The sequence below is a fragment of the Amblyomma maculatum genome, chromosome 5, assembly GCF_055883805.1.
Source record: "Amblyomma maculatum isolate TAMU_Amacu chromosome 5, ASM5588380v1, whole genome shotgun sequence".
Classification (NCBI taxonomy): domain Eukaryota; kingdom Metazoa; phylum Arthropoda; class Arachnida; order Ixodida; family Ixodidae; genus Amblyomma; species Amblyomma maculatum.
Window position 1 is genome coordinate 110930720 of NC_139348.1, and position 14045 is coordinate 110944764.

At 42.8% G+C, this 14045-nt stretch overlaps 1 protein-coding gene across 1 annotated transcript in view; it reads right to left on the reverse strand.

Annotated features, from left to right (window-relative positions):
• Positions 1-288: 288 nt before the first annotated feature.
• The window catches only part of LOC146189246 (uncharacterized), a 62130-nt gene continuing 48373 nt past the window's right edge, over positions 289-14045 (reverse strand). Inside the window, exons 6-10 of the mRNA XM_084605211.1 lie at positions 10883-10986; positions 9939-9986; positions 6822-6857; positions 2802-2943; positions 289-434 (exon numbers count right to left, since the gene is read on the reverse strand). Of these exons, the coding sequence (XP_084461337.1) occupies positions 421-434; positions 2802-2943; positions 6822-6857; positions 9939-9986; positions 10883-10986 (344 nt within the window). The 3' untranslated portion in view covers positions 289-420. The remainder of the gene's footprint in view (positions 435-2801; positions 2944-6821; positions 6858-9938; positions 9987-10882; positions 10987-14045) is intronic.

The following is a 14045-nucleotide window of genomic DNA, read 5'->3' on the forward strand; positions in this document are numbered from 1 at the left end:
GGGGACCGTAGTGGAGGGCTACGGAGTAATTTCGACCACCTGGGGATCTTTAACGTGCGCTGACATCGCACAGCACACGACGCCTCTTCGTTTCGCCTCCAACGAAACGCAGCCGCCGAGGCCGGGATTCGATCCTGGGAACTCCGGCACAGTAGTCGGGCGTCTTACCACTGCACCACCCCGGCGGGGCTAGCAGCATAATGAGTGAATAAACGAGCAAAATGAGAAAGTACTGTCATCGATCTGTTATTGAAAATACAGAGACCGTAAATTGAGCTTGCAATCTTCTTTATTTTTGCACCACACAATAAAAACGCGGCTGAAATCAAATTATGATTGTTCTCTGTCGTTTTATATACTCAACATAATTCATTTGGAAAAACTTGAGGCGCTGAAAAAGGGTAGAAAGCCGAGCAGCTTTCATCGGCTTCGACCTGAAAGTAAGAAAAGCAACAACAAAATTTTGTATTGTAGAAAGGCACACCAGCCTTATCAGTGCAGAACAATTGGCTACTCAGAAATGGTCCATACAATTCATTGTTCCAAGGGATGTACAAAACACAAAATCTCTCAAAACACATTCACACATTACTCAGTTCAGAGCTTGAATCAGCGGCTGAGATATTCTTCGGAAATAACAGAACCCCCGTAAATTGTCTGAAAAGTATTTATATAGGCAGCAATATGAAGCCCATAGGAGATACCCGAAAATATGCTGCTCCAAAGAATGAGGGACACCAGAAGAAAAAAGCACAAGCATGCAGTCTAATAAACAAAGATACATTTCGGGAAAACTCTTGTCTTTAAGAGCAGAGCAATGATGCTCTCGCATACTACATTACAATACAGAAAAACCAGCCGGAATAGTGTTAGAAGTCAGGTCGCTGTTCAATAATTTATTAAGTAACAGACACTTTTATTTCCTCCAACCGTTATTGCACGTTGTGGCACGTCCCGCAATAGATTGACTGATTTCTAGGAAGAGAAGGGCGCGGTAACTGTCTCACTTGTTTTCTGTGGACACCTCAACCGCGCCGTAAGAAAAGGGAGGAAGGTGGGAGTGAAAGTGGAAAGAGAGAAAGAGGAGCCGTAGTGAAGGACTACGGAGTAATTTCGACCACCCGATTGTGATTTTTTGTGATTGATTTATAGGAAGGGAAAGGCGTGGTAACTGTCTCACATGTTTTCTGTGGACACCTCAACCGCGCCGTAAGGGAAGGGAGGAAGGTGGGAGTGAAAGTGGAAAGAGACCACCTGGGGTATTATAGTGTACAATTGCGTACGAGGGGGAGGAGAAAGTGTATATTGACACAGCAAAATGCTTTATGGTTATAGCTTTGGCTGGCACTGCATACTGTGGGACACTATTGGTAGTCACCGCTGTCTGCGTACTCTAGATCAGGGCCTCCTGGTTGTGGTGGTGAAATCATTTATTATATTACATCGAGGAATCCTGGGCCTCCGTATCCGATTTGAACAAGGCCGCATCATATTCCTCCCTAGTTGGCTGACTTATAATTTCAATATTTGGGCTCTCCTGGCAGGCCCACACCAATTGATATAGGCCACCGTGCTGCACGCAAAATTTCACAATCAATGAACGTTTATTATTCCGTACGGAGGGCAAATTGTAAGGTTCGATAGGGGAAAGCACACAAAGCGGCATTCACCGAACAGAACGTTTAGGCACGAAAAATGAATGGGCTCCAAGTTAATTTTGTTGAAAGGCCGCACTTCTTTGGGTGTGCCTTTTGTAAGCATAATAATAATAATAATAATAATAATAATAATAATAATAATAATAATAATAATAATAATAATAATAATAATAATAATAATAATAATAATGATAATAATAATAATAATAATAATAATGATAATAATAATAATAATAATAATAATTTGTTCATAAAAAAGGAGGGCGTAGTATCTGTAACACTTGCTCTGTGGACGCCTGAACCTTGCCGCAAGAGAAGGGAGGAAGGTGGGAGTGAAAGCAGAGAGAGAGAGAGAGAAAGGGGTGCAGTAGGGGAGGGCTCCGGAGTGATTTCGGCCACCTTGGAATCTTGCACTGACATCGCACAGCACACGGACGCCCCTTCGTTTCGCCTCTATCGAAACGACGGCGGCTGCGTCTGCATGGGCATTTTGTGCCGGCTATGCTTCTGTTAGCAAAGTTGTCTGGGAAAGCTTGCCATGTTGTTAGCTTTCATGGCACATGATAAAAATGCAATTGCGGGAAATCTCGCCGCCCGGCCCTGATGCGAAGAAGCATTCAGCGTGGCCGCCAAAACTTCGATCTTCTCGCAGTTGACATAAGTAGCAGATTGCCTTCTACTGACACTATATTTCAGTGACTTAAAATTTGAATCAAGCGCGCACAAAACTTTGTAAGCGACCAAAGTACCCCTCAAGAGTTACACCCATAACGTCGCATGGAACATTTTGCCTAAAATGAGCAAGCAATGAAATATTGAAGCTTTAGTTATTTGTTTTAACAGTCAAATTTCGAACACTAAAAGCACAACAGCGAAGTTAAATTTTTGTTTCCCATATTGCGTTTCCCTCATTGCATTCGCAGCAAGAATATTCACTGAACAAATTTTCGCCTATAGCAATATAAGCAGACACAAATGTAACTTCCGCACCGCTTAGGAACAAAGCCCTCAGGTAACATTGCTTGGACACTGAACATAATGACTTCGATTCAGTACGACCTGCGGTGTCTTGATAAAAGTTTGGTAGGTACAGTAATTCTTAATTTTCTTTAAAATAATTATGATCAGGTTTATGGTACTTACACCCTTTCCGGAAATGAGACCTATACTGTCTAACTGCTGAAGGCTCATTCCAGCTTGCGTTTTCAACATCATTGATAAAGTCGCAGAAAAGCTTCGTGTAGTTTTTCGGCGATACGTTTTCCGAAATCAGTTTGGCAAGACACTGAAACGAAAGGAAGCAATGTAATCGTTATTCACCGTGGGCGTACGATTACTGCTTACACAAAACGGCAGTCTGTTTCGATTCTTTGCGCTGCGTCGCGTAAGGCAACTACTTAGTTACATAACGAATTAATTGTTTGAAAGCAAAAGCAAGGAACTACACTGGTTTGCGCTACATTACATCCCGAGATTCGCTGTGAGCAAAGCCTTGTAAGAAAAAGAAAAATAATAAAATTTGAAGCCGGTACATCAGCTCGAATAATTGAATATTTCAAACTGGTGAATCGTTCATGAGCGCCTAACATTTCACTGCGTATGTTTGATAATGTAGATATTGAATGAAACAGGAAAATACCAGCATTTTGTATTCGCGTACGCAACTGCTTTTATTGGACACCATCCCATTGGCACTTGTAGCTATTCAAAAGAAATGCAGGCAAGTTCTGCGCGAGTGTGAAAGTTTTTCAAGCATTTTTACGCAAGGTAACCCCGTCCTCGGAGGCACTATGGTTCCAAGCAGTGCTAAAATGTTTAACCTTCTTTTTTTCTTCACTTTAAGACTGCTACTAAAAAGCTTCTGAATTTTCAAAGAAGTTTTAATTGTTAGAGGTTTAGTCCCTTCCACTGTAGGCTACAGTTTCCAAGGCTCATTGCGTGAATTGTTTTAATGTTGCATAATTATTTTACAAATGTTATGAAAGCTGTTCTTTACAATTGAATGTCTCTTGAGAAAATCAGTTCAGCAGCTGATGCACTATATTTGAACAGAATATATTTTTGAAATTTGGAAACGAAAACTGCAATGTTCAATCTTTTCTGTGAATATATGGTACAGTGCTCGAGGTAAGTACAACGTATGACTGTAAAAGAATAATTTTGCAAAGGCATTTATTGTTGTACATTACAACACGTACCCAGTAATCTACTTGCTGAGTTCAGTCATAAAAGTACCTAACTTCATGTACACTCAATCAAGACGTGAAACAATTGTCATGCATCTACCTTTAGCTATCATAATGTGTTTGAAGCGGCCGCTAATTCATTGCGGCGTAGTTCTTCTTACTTTCTTCGGCCAGAATTTGGAAGCGCGTATCTTTCGTTGCTATCCTTTCGTGCGCATCCTTTCACCCTTTCCACCACGATATCGTTTTGGCGGTGTATATGGCAGAATAATGCACATTTATTTTTATTTATTGCGGATTTAAAAGCTCTCTCTCCGCCCGTGAAAACTCATTACGGCTCTTACCGTGCGCTTTGAAGCACACTCTGCACAATTTCTCTTCTTTCGGAACTCTCTCATCAATTCAGATATATGTTATGGATCCGCCATCCTTCCAAGATATAAAGAATCCCTTCTCCTGCGACATTTCGACAGGCGAAGTTTTGCTAAGAATTAGACAATTGAAGGCTATGTCTGTAGGGCATTCTTTTACATTTTTTGTATACTTTTTCAGGAATCTCCTCCCTACCTGGTTGTCCCCACGAGGGCAGGGAAGAGGGACTTAGACGTATCTCATCAATGTTACTTTGAGTCATTGTTAAAAAAAAGTATATATGTAAATATTACAGTTTCAATCCTCCCCAGGTAGCACAGAATGTTGGGCCCCAGTAGGTCTGATGCAGGTAAGAGGGGCTGGGGCGACCATCATAAAACCTGCATCGGTTCCCGATGGAGCAAAGGTGGGCAAGCCCCATTTGGGCTATGGGGCTTGCCCTTTCTCCTCCTGCATGGGTCCCATAGTGGCGTTTCTTGGGCTAATGCAGAGCACGTTCCTGCATCCAGACCACAAGGGTCCCTTGCTGGATATTTGAGGGTAATCCAACCTAAATGTGGGCTTTTTATGGGAAAGCCCTCATAGATCCGAAATGAGGCCGCCCCCATTAAATCTTTGTGGGACCAACATCGGCCGTAGTGGGGCAAGAAAACGGACATACCCACATGCTGCCCAAATCGGCCCCTTGTAGGTTACTTGAGGGCAGAAGAATTATGAATAAGGACTCAATTTGGCAAGCCCTCGTGAAGCCCAAATGCGGCAGCCTTAGCTAAACTGCTTTAGGTCCCACATAGGCTGTAATAGGGCTGGAAGGCGGGCGTGCCCGCATGGTACCAAAATCGGTCCTTTGTGGGGACTTTGAAGGCCCGTGCAACAGCAGGTGGGCTCTAGCTTCAAAAACAACGTCCAGCCCAATTGGGGCTGCCGACATAAAACTGCTTTATATCCCACATGGGCCGTAATGGGGCTTGAAGGCGGGAGGGCCCGCATGATACCAAAATTGGTCCCTTGTGGGGAATTTGAAGGCACGTGGAACAGCAAGTGGGCTGTAGGTTCAAAACCAACACACAGCCCAATTGGGGCTGCCCACACAAAACCGCTGTAGGTCCCACATCGGCCTTAATGGGGCTAGAAGGCGTGCGTGCAATTGCGTAATCATTGTTTCCAACCTTTATTTGCATTCGATGTTGCCCTAAATTACTATTATAGATGATTTGTATATCACTTGTTGCCATGTTTAGTCGATTAGAAATTTACATGGCTTTAGTTCTCGCGCTCATGCAAAGTGCGCTACAAATACTAAAACAAACTGATTGCTAAATGTTGCCTCTTATGTGGTTGCTTTGGACAGCCTGCAACTCCCAGCACAATATTACTGTTCAGAACACACATCTCCATAGCCTGAACAAGATGTACATGAAGTCATTTCGGCAAGATGAATGTTATGAATTACTGTAAAATTTATTATTATGGCTGTTTAGAAAGTGCAGAGATGTATAAAATAATTACCTCATTATGTGCATAAATATTGATTGGGAAAACTTGGACTAGGGCTTTCCATCAATTTCCTGCGTCGGACCCCTATGAGGATAATGTGGGCAAGCCCAAGTGCGGCTAGCGCTATAGAACCCGCATTGGTCCTATGTCATTATCTGAGGGGCTAACTGAAATACAAAAAAATGTTCCTCCAAAGCGGCTCCCCAAATCGGTCCAAAGTAGGACCATCGCGGGGAGTTGGCGGGATGTGCCCTTTTAACAATGCCGAAAAAATTTGGGCAGCCCTGCAAGGGCTGCCTGCCCTAGTGGGGCCCATTGGGGCTTTGTCGACAGCCCCCTTCGGGCCTACCTCGGCCCCTCTTGCAGCACCCACACTGAGTCAACCGGGGCTGTCCTGCATTGCCTACATCGGACCCACCGGGGCCCACCCTTCATATCCCACTTTGTGCTACCTGGGTCATTTCTTAGGTATGGCGAAGGACATGCTGGGAGTCCCAAAACCATCACAAATGGACGATTATGCAAGCAGACGGATAGCAAAAGAAGATTGTTTATCAAGTAATGTAATATTTCTGCGGGGTGTCAAAATAGGATCAGGGAGTGTGCAATGCCAGCCTGCGCACCTTCGAGAAGACGGGGATCAAAGTCAGGCGCTAAATGGTGCATGTCGAGTAGCACACTTTCTCTTACTTTATTGCGTTGTGCCTGCGAATAATATAATTAACATTCGACACATCGTTTGTTACGTATTTATGTTAAGTAACTTCGTCACAACGAATCATACTGAGTGGGTTTAGGCTTGGCAAATATAATGAATAATTTAAATGCGTGGGATACTCTGAGTTTGTTGTTCACGTAGGCTCTTTAGGTTTCTGAAAGCCCCATATGCATGTTGCCATACTAAATAATCTTACTGCTTTGGTTTTTCTTAATATGCAATCCGTAATTCCTTCAAGTTTCGAATCTCTTCTTTTAAAAAACTTGATTCCAACATCACGATGAACGAAATGGGCTTATTCTGTAGCCTTAATGTTTTTAATGAATACCAAGCTTTTTTATTGAATGCGTCAGCGGGAAGGAGCTGTACCCGTAAATTAAGGTTTCTTACCTCGCTCACGTTTATCGCTGGTATTATGGAGCATTCCTGAAAAGATTTAAACATTTTCATACCAAACATTCCGGGTAACAGGTAATGTATTCAGATCTTCAAAAAGTTCATGCGGCTTGGACGAAGAGCAGACCAGCTTGGCACATCCTTAGGATAAAGCTTTAAGAGTGATCCCAGAAATGTCCTAATGATATCTATTCTTGATTACGAATTACACTTATGTTTGCTTGTTTTGAATAACTTTAAATGTGTACTTAATTCGCAAAAATGAACAATTTGAGTACTTATCTTGTGCGCCACAATAGCTTGCCTCTCGTGAGAGAAGCGACATTGGAAACCGGGGAGTATATCAATTACCCCCGAATGTCAAAGAATGAACACCTGCTCTTATATAACATTTTTAATAAGGTTTTGCAACTGACAATGCTTAAGTTCCGATACCCAGTCTCAAAGCGCAATATCGATGGTGACATGGGTGTTATGATGGCATGGTCATGGTGCTGGTTTTGGTAGCAATACAAGCTAGCCGATTCAAGACAGAATAAGCCAGAAGGTGTAGTCAAGTTAATCCGGTGCCTACGGGTACCGTTCTTCTGAGTTCCCAAGTTTTGTCATCAATTGGCGCACATTCAGGCTTGATAAATAGGCAGAGCACCAGTACTCAAAATCCACTTTTTCTCATGGCCATTAAATCTTCCAAAGCCAACTGGACAATTTAAACTGTCGTTGTCTGTCCGCGTCAATAGACCTTTGCAGTGCGGATGCATCAGTGTTGTTGAACTTTTCGCACAAAGGAACCTACACAGCAACGTAGCCAGTAACCTCGGTACAGAGCGCACTGGCATGGTGCTTTCTTTGGCGATTAGCTATTCGGAGAGGTTGACAATTCATGCTCATGTAGCGTCGATACCTAATTTGTGGCGAGTTGAGTACTTCACTGTTATATCGAGCAACCTATTGCAGCGCGGCGCAATTGATTACTCATTGAATTACAGCCGCAGCGTCGCTCACAAAATTCTTCATCACGTAAACTTCAGAGGATGCTGCAGAGTATACTGAAGCTGCTTTATCAAAAATACCTTTGAATTATTGGCTATCAGCTGCATAAACCTTGTGTATGCTCTGCTTGTATTTTGTCGCATTACAGTTTCTCAAATTTGCCGACTCTTTGGAACGCCGAAAGTGTCCATAATTGGCACGTTCTCAATACTTTGTTAAGAAGTGCCTGTTCAAAACTGTGTCCTGGATATAAGAGATGGAAAATATCAATTCCACCTATTTCAGTTGATTTACACAGGTTAACATCCTGTCTTCTAAATATGCAACACTAAATATTGTTAAGGGTTCTCTATTTCCCGTTACAGGTGTATAATGCACCTGTTGCAGGGTGCTCCCTTTATTCATTGCAGGGTAGATAACATATTACAGCCGTTCAGAAACAATATATGAGAGCACAATAGCCATGCAGGCTACTAGGTTTTAAAATTTGATGGGTTTATTGTGGCACAGCAGGAAACAAACTACAAAAAAGAGGGTGCACAGTACACGTATGTGGTGCCAACACTAGTTTGTTCACAAAAGGGGATAAATAACACAGTTCACTTGCGTTCTCAAATCCATACATTCACTCAAACACGGTATCGCCAGCAGTGTCGGACTCTTGGGCTGCCTTGTGTTCTTTGTTTGCTTCACCCACTCATTTCTCATTGTGAAAGGCAGGTGCTTACGCACACTATCCCAAACTGGAGACAAAAAAAAGAAATTAAAATATGTTTGCGTGCTGCTGCTTCTGCTTCACACTACCACGCGGCGCGCGTTTTGTTCTTCACAGGTTCGGCACGCGGAGACGTCTGCGCTGGCAGCTTTGTCTGCTTCGCATACCTTCTTCTACATCACACGCTTGGCAAACTTCATTAATGAAGCGCAATGCTCCAAAAATATGCAACACTGCATGACACAATGCCGCCCAAAACGTCTAGAACTAAAATGTCGTTTGGCCAAGCATAACACGCATAACCTTAAGCTTTCGCGTTTTCTACGAAGGTTTAGTCACGTCAAACCTTTGCTCAAGTATTTTATCTGGATTCAGCATCAGGATATTAGGGTAGTCTAATATTGTTCAGACAAATGATGTGTAAAGATGCACTTCTATGGCTTGCTCAGTTACACTCACGACATCTATGAACCGCGACGACTCACGAAATCTTTATTTTGTTTAGAGCTTCCTGACATCATCACGGCCGCATACGTTCGAGAAGCTTGACTCCTAACGAGGTTGGACCCCCACGTTAGCCATGTCAGTCTGATAAATGAGGGACACGTTACTGAAGTTATTCTCACATTACTATTTTGTAGAGGCCCACTCGTTTGTACGAGGTAATTCAATTTCCGAAGTCATCCTCATTAGTGCATTTAAGATAACCAGGGTCGTGGTGGGGATTGGAGCTAGGTGCGCTGTCAAGACAAAGCTGAGCGCGCTCAGTGACCGCTATATACGAAGACTATTGAAAAAGAGCTTCAGCGTGAGCGTTACCTGGTGAATGAATTGTATTTGAGGCCGGATAACTGGTCAAGAAGCCGAACCAAAACACGGGTATAGGAATATCGTCACTTGTGAGGAAATTGATCTTTCTTTTTAGACTTAGTTTACACAGGTTGACTTCCTGTTTCTGAACTTGCCAAAGAAGCGCTATATCCGACATAAAAGTACAATATTTAAGCCTACAAACAGCTTTTTGTAAGGCCTTCCTAAGATCTGCATGATTTTGAAGATTTTATTGCATAACGAACGGAATATATCTGCGTGAGGCCTATTCTGCGAGCATCTGTGAATCTGTGGTTGCTTAGGGTCATGGGTGACCATATTGTTTTTCTTAAAGTTTGTCATGCATTCTGATGAAGACAGCAGAAATTTCTTTTCTTATTTTAGACGAATCGTCATGTTTCAGTATACCTGAAAGGGATACGAGAGTTACGATCGACTGTATTACAAGCGCCACAGCTTGTATGCATTCCAACGACTGGTCTGCTTTTTTTATCTTCTACTTGTCTTACCATATACGATTCCTCATTGCTACATTCCATTGAAACCGAGAAAATGAAAAAGTATGAACTCACATTTGATGCTTGTTCATCATCAGCAGCGAATAGGCTGAAGTTTGAGCACTGCAGTAAAATGGGCAAATAAACACATCGCTTTTTAACCACAATGTGCAGTTTCTTACACAGGTAGACTTGAACTGTTTAATCTATGTAGATGTAATACTGCAGTAATAGTGGTGCAGAAAGATATTCCGAGAGCCGAACTTAACGCACATTATTGGTATTTCTTAAGTTCTATATTATAGGTAACACACTGCATTTTCGCCTCGAAACTTTTTGTTACTCTCAGTTTTACATTCGGACCATGCACTGAACATTTCTTGGAGTTCAAAGGAAACATCTACAAGCTGGCATGTGCTGATGGAAGGTTGCAAACAGCACTGAAAGTGTAGATAGTACGCGCTCTACAATTGCGTACAGGAGAATGTTACTAACCAAGGAAGAGACACGGTCACATGGCCCAACTGAAGGAAGCTTGTTCAATGATGGTAAGCTGTGTATGTTTGGCGAAATTCCAAAGACTCAATTCCTGCTGGAATGTCAGCAGAAGACCTTTAATAATTCGAATATTCAGGCACTGATGTGCAACATGAAATTGCTACTGTGGTAACAAAATTAATTCTACTTTGTCAAATAGATGGGAGGTCATCCCGTGCACCACTTCAGAAGAAAAAATAAAGTTTTAAACATTACTTGTCCCAAAACAAAGCTTAATACGAGAGTACATGTATTTACATCTCAGATCTGAGATGGATCACAGTGGAGTGGAGAGCCTTTGCGCACAAACATGGGTGATAGATTGACCCTCATAACGTAGCAATCATACACTTTCCGTCACCAGTTAATGCGATATTAGCGTAAGGCAGAACGTCAATCCCCCAAATTATTGGTAGAGTGAGGAATAGTAGTGCTATTATGCTATGACGGATAGCGCACGTGTCAACTAAAAAGAAACTCACCTCATTCCAGACGCTTGGGAAAAAGACTGTGATGTTTCCTTTGCAAGCACCTCTCAGAAATGGTTTCCTGCGCAGAGCTTTCCTCGCGCGTTCTATATAATAAGCTGTAAAAATTTTGACAAAAAATGTAGTGATTTGCGTATAATGTTCTAGCAATGCTGTAGCGAGTACTAGTTTGTCTGACAAGGTTTAAAAATATGCTCTAGATTTTCAACAATCTGCGAAATGCCACCCGACCGAATATCTTGAATAACTCTGAGTACGTATGTACTCTTTTCCCAAGTTAAACTACGAGCGGGCTTGATTATATGGCAATGCAGAATTCTATTTTCTATTGAATCAAAAATTAATTTGCAGTGACTGTTCAATAGCTATGCTTTCCTTCACTTTTCTAAGCTTATTTTGTTTTGCAAAGTAGAAATCGGTAGCTGATAAAAATGAGTACATATAAATTCACACCTTTGTAACACTAGACCGTCCAAACTGTGGCAGCTTGTGAGGAGTTTACGCAATGCATATTTTGACTTCAGCTCTGTATTAATGCGCCCTCATGACCTCATGCACATAAAACGTGAACGTTTGATCTTTTATCAACAATATTGTGCTGTAGTTTTGCCTTTTTGTTCTCTCTATTTTCAGAAAAAATTCTAAGGATGGTTACGGCACTATCTAATGTCACATTTGAACTCACCTTTTGAATGCGTTTAATGTTTAAGACAAAATTTTAAGGACGGTTACGGCACTACCTAATGGCAAATTTGAACGCAGCTTTTGAATGCGTTTAGCGATTAGGTGAAGGCCGGCCTCCCAAGTACTGCTCCGCATTATGAAAAGCACAGGACTGACTGAAAGGTTGTCATTTTGCTTTTATGTTACGTGATATGCCTGTGACGTGATGTGATGTGACTGTACTGAATTCACTCTTTCCTCTCTTACCAACAACTTTTATATCCACTCACGCCTTTCCCCTAGTGTAGCGTAGCTAGCCGGTTTCTTTTACCGGTTTACCACCCTGCCTTTCCTCCTTAGACAAAAAAAAAACAATTGAGGGATTATTACATGCATGCTTGTGCGCGCAGTTCCAAAGTACTCTTTGTCTCGCGAGTCTAATAGTTTTTCTTCACCGATAAACTTTTTTGACTCCAACAGCGACGTGTCTTAATTGTCGAATGGCAGCATACCAAGGCACGTTCTTATATCTTTACTCGAATATTCTTCATCCCAAAACTTATTTTTTGACATATCTATTTCATCATTTGCCACTGTATGGTTATTTAAACACATATATATATATAAGAAACCTACGCGTACTTCACGTACATTTAAAAGCTAACGTCATGCTGAAAAACAAGTAATGAATGAATTGAGTATGCAGACTGGAGCGCAAGCATGAATTTTCAGATCTCTAACAAGGACCTCAATGTTTACGAATGTGTTTTATATTGAAACAATATTGATAATATGCGCTTAGCTGCTTCTGTACTATATCCCCAACTCTTTCCTTGGCCTCGCCAACTGTTGGCTTCTTTCCTTTATGTATTATAACGAGCACCCTCATTTCCCCTTGATTGATCTGCTTGTAGCTTACGGGGGTCTCGGTTCTGGCAGTCTTGAAGCAATAGGTAGCGTAAGAGGGTTCTAGCACAGCTTTCGCCCTCGCTCTTGATCACGTTCTACGTGACGCTGGCGGTAACAAAGGACGTCCCACGTCCGCCGCTATGGCTGAGGGTGGCGCTGGTGAACACTCTCAAGGTTCGTATACAGACATCATAAATACCCAAGAAAGTAGCAGTGGGGACAGCGGCCGATGTAGCTCAGTTGGGAGCACCGGACGCGTTATTCGGAGGTCGTGGGTTCGGATCCCACCATCGGCACGTTGTTTTTTCTTCTACTTTGTGTCTAATTATCTTTCCCCTAAACAGATTGTATTACTAATTTCTGTGATTATAAAAAGTAAACATTAAATAAAAAAAAGACATAAAGTACCATCCCCAACGCTTTCCTTGGCCTCGCCGACTGTTGGCTTCTTTCCTTCATGTATTACAACGAGCACCCTCATTTCCCCTTGGTTGATCTGTCTGTAACATCAAGTGTTATAGAGAAGTAGATTCAGCAGTAAGCATCACGACATATTTAATGAGTCCAACACTGCTGCCAAGCGCAGCGTGAATTTTTTTTTTGCGAACAACACTGTTTCATCCGCCTATACACAAGAAAGCTATACACGTAAAAAAAAAAAAGACTACATAATTTTAAATTTGCGAATACGTACATGAATTGTGTGCGTTTATGCATATTTTTGAAGAACACAGGCATAGTAAATAAAGCAACGTATATAGATAAGAAGGCAGCAATCTTGTCTCCTTATCTGCTGTAAGTGGCGTCGTTATCTCTGCGTGATTGGTCGTTTTTTGCTTTTATATCTGCGCTCAATAGCAGAAATAAATATATAGGTCGTAAATTCGAGATACCATGCCGGATGTTTGATCCACAGTAGTCTTGACGGTAGAAAAAAAACGAAGTGAACAAATTCATTAATTGCATTCGTACACTCCGAAGTGGCCCTGTGTTTACTGAGGAGGCTGCTGCACACCGAAGTTTTCCTGCACTCCCCCCGGAGGACCCGCCTGTCTCTGGCGCCGCGTTCTTATCGCGGCTTTCCCGGGCCCTGGATCGAGTCGTGGAACGACCAACCCCGGAACTGCGCCCGTCCAAGGCGCAATGCTTCACATTCACGGTGCCGGAACCTGTTCCGGCGGACAGCCTCATGGACACTATCGAGGAGGTTGTCGGAGTAGGGGGTTGCAGTACTTGCAGCACCTTGGTCTTCGTTTCCTGGCCGCCGTGTCCTCCATGGCGCAAGCGACCAAAATGGTGGCGAGAGGCTTCCTGCGTCTCGCCGGGAAAGAAGTGCCGCTGGAGCAGATGGGAGCTCCGATGATTTATGTGACGGTTTACCGTCTTCCCCCGTGCGTCAGCGACGAGGCTGTCGCGGCGGCGCTTTCCCCGTACGTAAACGTCGATCCTGGCGTTCCAGACTAGGAGGCACGTCCGGAACGGGACGCGGCTGGTTAAGTTACCCCCCAACTTCCTGATGGTAACTGGGACCCGCGTGATGCTGGAGTATAGAGGTATGAAACGCGTGTGCTCCAGGTGCGTCTTT